The sequence below is a fragment of the Eurytemora carolleeae genome, unplaced genomic scaffold, assembly GCF_000591075.1.
Source record: "Eurytemora carolleeae unplaced genomic scaffold, Eaff_2.0 scaffold605, whole genome shotgun sequence".
Taxonomy (NCBI): Eukaryota; Metazoa; Arthropoda; class Copepoda; order Calanoida; family Temoridae; genus Eurytemora; species Eurytemora carolleeae.
Window position 1 is genome coordinate 131,487 of NW_019396533.1, and position 9,047 is coordinate 140,533.

General features: G+C 34.9%; 2 protein-coding genes across 5 annotated transcripts in view; one reads left to right on the forward strand and one right to left on the reverse strand.

Annotated features, from left to right (window-relative positions):
* The window catches only part of LOC111704975 (zinc finger protein 768), a 43,014-nt gene that overhangs the window by 5,965 nt on the left and 28,002 nt on the right, over positions 1-9,047 (forward strand). The gene's annotated exons all lie outside the window — the stretch shown is intronic.
* Positions 6,133-8,621, reverse strand: LOC111704977 (cornifin-like). Its single transcript, XM_023477387.1, has one exon. It carries the CDS (start codon positions 8,259-8,261, stop codon positions 7,806-7,808), a length of 456 nt encoding a protein of 151 aa, XP_023333155.1. The 5' UTR covers positions 8,262-8,621; the 3' UTR covers positions 6,133-7,805.

The following is a 9,047-nucleotide window of genomic DNA, read 5'->3' on the forward strand; positions in this document are numbered from 1 at the left end:
TCTGTGTATCTGTGTATCTGTGTATCTGTGTATCTGTGTATCTGTGTATCTGTGTATCTAGGTATGTATGTATCTGTGTAATCTGTGTATCTGGGTATCTAGGTATGTATGTATCTGTGTATCTGTGTATCTAGGTATGTATGTATCTGTGTATCTGTGTGTCTAAGTAATGTATGTATCTGTGTGTCTAAGTAATGTATGTATCTGTTTATCTGTGTATCTGTGTATCTGTATATCCATGTATCTGTGTATCTGTGGATCTATGTGCAGATTCAGAATATTGCATATGCTGGCCTAAAGCCAGATTTTGCAACACTAGGAGAGACTAACTGGCCTTGGGGCTCAGCTGCACTTAACTAGGACATATAAAAGCCATAGAACCTGTTCCTTCAACAAACCCGCTCAAATATATATATATATATATATATATATTTAACTATCAAATTTGTAATCTTTCTCCTAAAAGTATCCTCTGAATAAGTATAGCTATCCCTGAAAAGTGTCTACAATCTACATTCTCATAGAATGGGGTCGGGTTGAGAAAAGTGCATTTTGAACAGATCGGGTGGATTTTAATTTGTAAGATATGTTTTTCTAATTTGAAAATGCATTCATAATTTACATCTTTTCTCTTTCTGCTACTTTTCCAGTTCANCTAGGAGTTACAGGATGAAATGAGATTAAGGATACCTAAGTAGAGTTTTATTTCTCTGGTTCTGTAGTACTCAGGACATTGCTGGAGACAAAGAGCAATATTTTAATAACTCTGGGAGGGTTAAAAACAAGGAAGTGTTAGATTCGTGTTTAACATTCAAGATCGAATAATCAGTTAAAACTATCTGCATGCTTTATTAATTTCTTAGAATATGATAAATTGAAAAGTTAAATTATTTTCGTTAAGAATGGACAACAATGCTATTATTCCAACTGTACAGGGTGTAACAAAAAAGGTTGATTTTGGGGCCCTGTAAATCATTTTAAAGGTTCAATGGAATTGAGTCTTTGTCACAAACTCGAATGTTTCTAACCCCAATATCTGAATTATCTGATAGCGTAAAACATTGATATTTAAAATTTAGATTATTTGATCTAACAGAATTTCTAGTTTAAAATATATAAGATCTACGACATTGGGTGGCAAAGATATTGTGATTAGAAAATCATAGTTTGTGGCAAAATCTCAATTCCTTTGGTTCTCGAATGACTACTTTTATTCTATATGGGGTCTTTTTTCTCACATATATACCCTAATCCTTGTTTCTGATGTAAAGAGGGTCAAAACATTAGAAAACCGGTTTCTCTCAATTTGATGCAGCCAATGACCAAATTACTTCTAAAAAGTCACAAAAATTCTTTTGCTTACATCGATGGATTTTTTACTTTTAGAAACTTGTTGAAAGTGGTAAAATCCTTTTTTTGGGACACCCTTCCGAAGATGGGCATTTTCTTCATTTTATTCCTGCAATATATAACATAAGGAATTCTGAACCTGCAAACCTTCTTCAAAACAATACGAAGAGAAAGGTTTCTTGACGTTAAATAAATCCTGAAACTGTCCGGCATATAGTATCTGTGGTCTATGGGTTGATATAAAACTAAAGATATGGTTTTAAACTCCAGTTTTTAACTCATCCATCCTCTTAAGTACTTCAGTTCTCCATTTTTAACTCTTACAGGCCTCTCATGTGCTTCGGTATTCCATTTTTAAACTCTTCCAGTCTTTCAAGTCCTTTATTTCTCCAGTTTTAAACTCTTCCAGGCCTCCCATGTGCTTAGGTATTCAAGTGTTAAACTCTTCCAGTCTTTCAAGTCCTTTATTTCTCCAGTTTTAAACTCTTCCAGGTCTTTCAAGTGCTTTATTTCTCCAGTTTTAAACTCTTCTAGGTTTCTCAAGTCCTTTATTTCTCCAATTTTAAACTCTTTCAGGTTTCTCAAGTCCTTTATTTCTTCAGTTTTAAACTCTTCTAGGTTTCTCATGTGCTTCGGTACTCCAGTTTTAAACTCTTCCAGGCCTTTCAAATATACAGTTACTTGTTTTTACAACTAAAATTCCAAGATTTTTTAATCTAATTAATTAATCTAACATGGTATTTTAATAGTTTTTAGTTTTTAGCTTTAGTTTTAGTTTTAGTTTTTAGTTTTTAGTAAGCTTCTTAAATCCAAACCGAAGACAGTGAAAGAAGACATAAAAAAATTGATTGAAAAGAAGTCTAACGCTTCTAAAACAGTTGTTTCCTTTTTATTTATTTGGCATTTTTAAAATGAACTAGGACAAGTCCAACATTTGTTTGCCGAGGGGTTAGAGATGAGTACACTCCAGCCTGTAATAGAACCCGGAGACAAGCTAGATTAGGATCAGAGCAACCTATACTCTGACCGTAGGTATGTTGGGTTGGATCTAGTACTTGATATAGGACACATTCAAACCTGAATTTGCACAAGTGCATTCGGAAACCTGTATACACTGTATACACTGCAAAATGCACTCACTTTTAGAATTCTTAACAATCCTCGAGTCAGTTGGAATATTTTCGGTTCGTTTCCCAACATCTAGAGTTTCAAAGCGCTCCCCTGAGATAGGTAATAAAATTGGAAAATTAAATAATTAATAAAAGTTATCTTATTTCATTGATAAGTCCTTATTTCATGAAATCATTACAAGATAGTTAAATAAGATGATGCAAGAAGATCCTAAGTTAGAATGATTTATCTGAGAGGGGAACTGGTGATACCCAACCCATTACATAAGATTAGGGTTCGGCCCGATACCAGGATTCAGCCGAGATAAGGCTCCGACCATGACTTCACTGTTTAAAGAAAATTAGAGCTGATTGAGTTCTTGAAGTATATTCTATGCATCACTGGGTTCAGGATACTCTCTTTGTTTTTAAGAGTCATAATAAGATTGCAAAAACAATAAAACAACATTAAAACTAGGAGTTACAGGATGAAATGAGATTAAGGATACCTAAGTAGAGTTTTATTTCTCTGGTTCTGTAGTACTCAGGACATTGCTGGAGACAAAGAGCAATATTTTAATAACTCTGGGAGGGTTAAAAACAAGGAGAAAAACATTAGTTTTGGGATAATTTAAGGTTGTGATCTATATTAAAGAATTAAGGATATCTAGAACAAAAATCAAAATAAGGATACACATAAAGTGCAGGAGTAGGAGTAGGGAAAGATAGAGAAGATTAAGTAAGATTAAAGTGCAGGATTAGGAGTAGGAATATATAGAGAATATTAAGTAGGATTAAAGAGCAGGATTAGGAGTAGGGATATAAAGAGAAGATTAAGAGGGATAAAAGTGCAGCAGTAGGAGTAGGGATAGCTAGAAAGCAAGAAGTAGGGTTGTGAGTGCAGGAGTAGGAGTAGGGATAGATAGAGTTGATTAAGTATTTCTAAAGTGCAGGAGTAGGAGTAGGGATAGCTAGAAAGCAAGGAGTAGGGTTGTGAGTGCAGGAGTAGGAGTAGGGATAGTTAGAGTAGATTAAGTATTGTTAAAGTGCAGGAGTAGAAGTAGGGATACCTAGAAAGCAAGGAGTAGGGTTGGGAGTGGAAACAGCTATCTGTGACGCAACCCAGCGCGGCACAGTACGAGCTAAGACAGAATTTGCAGGGATTACTGCAGCCTGCAATCCACTGCAGTTGCCTTGCTGCATGTGTAGATATTGTAAGAATACTCTCTTCTCTCTCTCCGTCTTTAATCCTAGTCCTACGTTCCATAATTTCATCCAAACTCATTTTTCAAACCTGGAGTTTTCAGACTATAAGAAAAAAATTTCTAATAGTGAAAATGACGTGAGTTGTGTGATTCTGCCAGCATATCAGTTTTTAAACAAGTTTTGCACTAAATTTGCAGTTGAGCAGATCCAGTCCTAGTTGATACTTGTATATGTGATAATTATTTAACCCAGAGATACTCAACTATACTCAACCTTACATATTAAACTAGTGATATAAATGAATATTTACTCTGAATATAAATGAAATCAGTGAAATGAACAAAATGAAAAAATGATAACAAACTGTTTTGTTAAAAAGTTAAAGTGTCCAGAATATAGTTTATCCTGTAGTGTAAAGTAAGGACTATTCCAAGTATAAAATCCTACACACATCCTCTTCGTACATATCGATTTTTATATTTAATGTATTTTGCTTTCCATCCAGCTAAAGACAGTTGATACTTTGCCGTAGCATGGCAGGTTGAACTTACTTCTAACTCTGGTTGGTTTTTCTCCAATATGTTCTCCGAACCTGCTCTGGGAGGTGTGGAGGAGAGGTACGTGGAGAGGGACTATGGGTCCTACACCCACATGGAGAAGCAGAGAAACTATCATAACCATGATACAGAGGATAGGGAGGTAGGAAAATGTAGAGTCCGGGGAGGAGGGGGGGAGGAGAAGGGGGATTGATTCAAATCTGATATAATGACCATTAAGGTTTATTCTGAACACGTAGAATCCACTGCAGGTGCACTCTCATTCTATATTACTTTATCCAACTCTTTTATACTTCTCATATATCCCCTAAACCCATACATACACAAGCCAGAGGGATAGCTCTGCTAACCCCCTTCCCCCCCCCCCCCTACTTTAAATTAACAACTCATTCTGTCCACCTATGAATATTCAAACTCAAACTCTATTCAACAATTTCAATCATACTCAGCACCGTAATTATTATGATTTTTTAAGGTAATTATTTGTCTCAGCCCCCCCCTTCCATTCAAAAAAATTAAAACTACAATACTCTGTTATTCACAAAACACACATGCGTTTATTTTTATTATATTTCTACACATTGAACAATTAAAATCCAGTTTTTCTTATCTTGCAACATTTTCTTCATTGTCATTCAACTGAATTCATTTAATATCAATATTTTTATGAGAAATTAATCAGATCCAGTAAAAAGTCAGAAAAATGTTTCTATATATTTTATGATACTGTAAAAAAGATAATCAAGACCCCCCCCCTGAAATGTACATTATACAGTCTGGAACTAAGGCCAATGCCTGAGTAAGCTTATCAATTATAGCTTTTGATAAAGGAGTTGACTTGTATACCTTAATATCCTGAAACTATAAAACTCTAAAGGAATAAAAATGGTACATAAAAAAATATATATATATACTGTACACTGTACATAAACAGTATAGTGTACAGAGCCGGAAAGGTACTGAACAGTGAACACTAGTCTCATAGTCTAATTTTTTTATTGTTATATCATTGCAACCTGATGTATTAGACCTTTTTTGACTATAAATTCTGCTACCCCTCTCTGTTAAACCCAGTTATCTTTCGGTTAGTGTACTGCAGCTTTCGGTTAGTATACTGCAGATCACTGCATTACACTAACCGAAAGCTTAGTTTAGGGTGCTCCATAAAAAAACCTCAATGTTTGAAATATTAGAAGTTTACACTATAAGGTTGAAAAAAAAACGAAAAAAAAGCACAGTACGAATAGACGAAGTAGGAAACTAAAGATAAAAAATTAGTAATTTTACTATTTCAAAATATCAATACAATGAAGACTATTTCCGATTTCAAATTTTGATTTTTACCAAGCTTTCAAACAGCATGGATACCATAAACATATACATGGAATCAAAGAGAAGCTGTCAATAAACAGCTTCTCTGTTTTTAACTTGTAAACTTGTAATTCAAAAAATGCTTGTAAGAAATCAAAACTTAAATAGAAAAGTTCTCTTCATTATATTATTATAAACGCTGACCAGTGTAGTTTGGAATATTTTTATTTAATACTCTACAACAAGACACATTTCTAAGAAAAATACACCATGAACCCCAATATCTTTGTTTACATTTAAAGTGTACTGCAATTTCTGGAAGGAATGTAAACAACATCAGTGTTTGTTAAAATACCTCACAGAAACTGCAGTACAGTGCACTGTAAACAAAGATATGGATATTGCTTGTTTATGTTCTCTGGATATCTCATTGTTTAAAACACGAATCTGAAATTTGAAAGAGTAGAATATTTTCTCAGCTTCTGCTAATTTGAAGCCGCCTTCTGCCCTAGGAGTTACATGGGTGTAATCAGAAGTACAGGGGAGGGGGTAGGGGACCGGGGGCAGAGGAGATGGGGGGATGTATGGGAACTTGTGAATAAAAAGGGGGAATACTTTAAGTTTTAGTATTGTCTACACCACCCTGTCTAGTGTCTAAACCACCCTGTCTAGTGTCTAAACTACCCTGTCTAGTGTCTACACCACCCTGCCTAGTGTCTAAACTACCCTGTCGATATCTACCCGACGGTAGACAGACACAAGTGCATGTTTTCTATGCATAGTCTGGTATATACAGACAAGACTAGGTGCACTTACTGCAACCTGGAGATTTCAACTCAAACCCAACCTAACCCTGCAACCAGCCAACCTTGCAAACCTTTGCAAAACTGTCAATCTTGCACCGATGCAAACCTTCCAACCTTGCAAACCTTTCAACCTTGCAAACCTTCTCACTTTGCAAACCTTTCAACCTTGCAAACCTTCTCACTTTGCAAACCTTTTCTTTGTCAAACCTTCTCCGTGTCAAACCTATCTTTCCGAAACCTTCTATTTCAGAAAACCATGTTAAAATGCCAAACTTTCTATTTTAAAACTTTTCTTATTTGAGCCTTCTCTTTTGTCAATCCTTTGCTTTTTCAAACCTTCTCTTTTGTCAATCCTTCTCCTTTGTCAAATCTTCTCTTTTGTCAAACCTTCTCCTTAGTCAAACCTTCTCCTTTATCAAAACTTTTCCGTTGTCAAACCTTCTCCTTTATCAATCCTGCTCCTTATTCAAATTCTATCCTTTGCCATACCTTCTCATTTGCCCAGAATTCTTCTTTTCCAAACCTTTTTCTTTGCCAAACCTTCTCCTTTGCCCAATCTTCGCCTATGTCAACCATCTCCGTTGTCCAGCCCGCTTCTTGTCACAGCTTTCCATTTTGAAGATCTTAATTTCTTAAAACTTCTCCTCTGTCCAACCTTCCAACTTTTGTAAAACATCAAATTTGGAAACCTGACCCAATTTCCAAACCATTTTCTATAATTGTAAATCATTCATCCTTTCCAATCTTTCCCATTGCCTAACTTTTGGAAAAAATATTTTAAAAAGTGTAAAACTTTTAATTTCAAAATCTCCAAAATCTTTCAATTTTGCCAACCTTTAAACCTTTCCAAACTTCCAAACTTCTGTCGTTGCACATTTTCCATTCTTAAAGAAATTTAAATTCTTTGCTCAGTTTTTAACCTTCCACAACCTGTTTTCCTTACATCCATCCTTGCAAACTTATAGTTTTTTTTTTCTTAAAAGTTAATTTAGTTTTTAGTTGAAACATCCCTGGAATGCACTTGTTAATCTTTTTCCAAAGCTTTCTCTCAAACTACATTTCGCTTGCTCCCTTGGATTACATTTCTCCTTCTCTCTTGGATTATATTTCTCCTTCTCTCTTGGATTATATTCCTCCTTCTCTCTTGGATTATATTCCTCCTTATCTCTTGGATTATATTCAACCTTCCCTCTTGGATTATATTTCTCCTTCTCTCTTGGATTTCATTTCTCCTTCTCTCTTGAATTATATTCAACCTTCTCTCTCGGATTATATTTCTCCTTCTCTCTTGGATTATATTTCTCCTTCTCCCTTGGATTACATTTCTCCTTCTCTCTTGGATTATATTCCTCCTTCTCTCTTGGATTACATTCAACCTTCTCTCTTGGATTATATTTCTCCTTCTCTCTTGGATTATATTTCTCCTTCTCTCTTGGATTATATTTCTTCTTCTCTCTTGAATTATATTACTCCTTCTCTCTTGGATTATATTTCTCCTGCTCTCTTGGATTATATTTCTCCTGCTCTTCTGGATTATATTCCTCCTTCTCTCTTGGATTATATTTCTCCTGCTCTTCTGGATTATATTTCTCCTTCTCTCTTGGTTTATATTTCTCCTGCACTCTTGAATTATATTTCTCCTGCTCTCTTGAATTATATTTCTCCTTCTTTCTTGGTTTATATTTCTCCTGCACTCTTGAATTATATTTCTCCTTCTCTCTTGAATTATATTTCTCCTCATCTTCTGGAGTACATTTCTCCTTATCTTCTGGACTACATTTTTCCTTACCTTCTGGACTACATTTCTCCTTACCTTCTCGACTACATTTCTCCTTACCTTCTGGACTACATTTCTCCTTACCTTCTGGACTACATTTCTTCTTACCTTCTGGACTACATTTCTCCTTATCTTCTTTTTTCATGTCAAAAAACTAGATAATGTAGAACAGATTTGATAAATGAATTTGATATGGTTAGATTAAACACATTAGATAAATTGGTTAATAAACCCTTAGCTTTTCTAATACGATTAGTTTTAGTAACAGTATAATTGAAGAACGTAGGGCATATTTCATTCGCAATTGCCGAGCATCGTAAAAATGCATTTTTGCACGTTTCTGCAGTATTCTCGAAGACAAAGAATTCAACTATACTACTGCAACTATTATCCTTCAGAGGTATAACAATGAGAGGTATCTTTGATTGCATTCCTGCTCTAAATTCTACTCAGGACCTTTAATCAAGGGACGCCTTTATTAAATCAAGGTATCAAGGATTTTAGGACTTATACAAACGTTTTTGTTTGTTTTACTAGTACTACTAGTACTAGTACTACTACTACTACTACTAGTATACTACTACTAGTACTACTACTACTAGTACTACTACTAGTACTACTACTACCACTAGTACTACTACTACTAGTACTACTACTAGTACTACTACCTTCGTGTATTAAAAGATGATAAAAATAATTTCAGAAATTTTGATGGATTTCAAACATTTAAAAAAAATTTTTTGTAAATTTTCGTCCCCCTCGCCTTAGAAAACCTGAAGTTGCGCCTATGCAACTAGGCCTGACAAGAAGCGGCCTGATTCTCCGAAATTATAATAACCGAGGGTATTCCTCAGGCGATTCCTTTGCATTAACTACATGCAACAAGTAGTAAAGAAAATTAAAGGGGGAGTGTCATCAACGGGGAGGGGAG

What these genes read in the sequence shown, in the direction of transcription:
- LOC111704977 (XM_023477387.1), bottom strand. Translation starts at nt 8,261, where the DNA reads ATGAAAAAAGAAGATAAGGAGAAATGTAGTCCAGAAGGTAAGAAGAAA.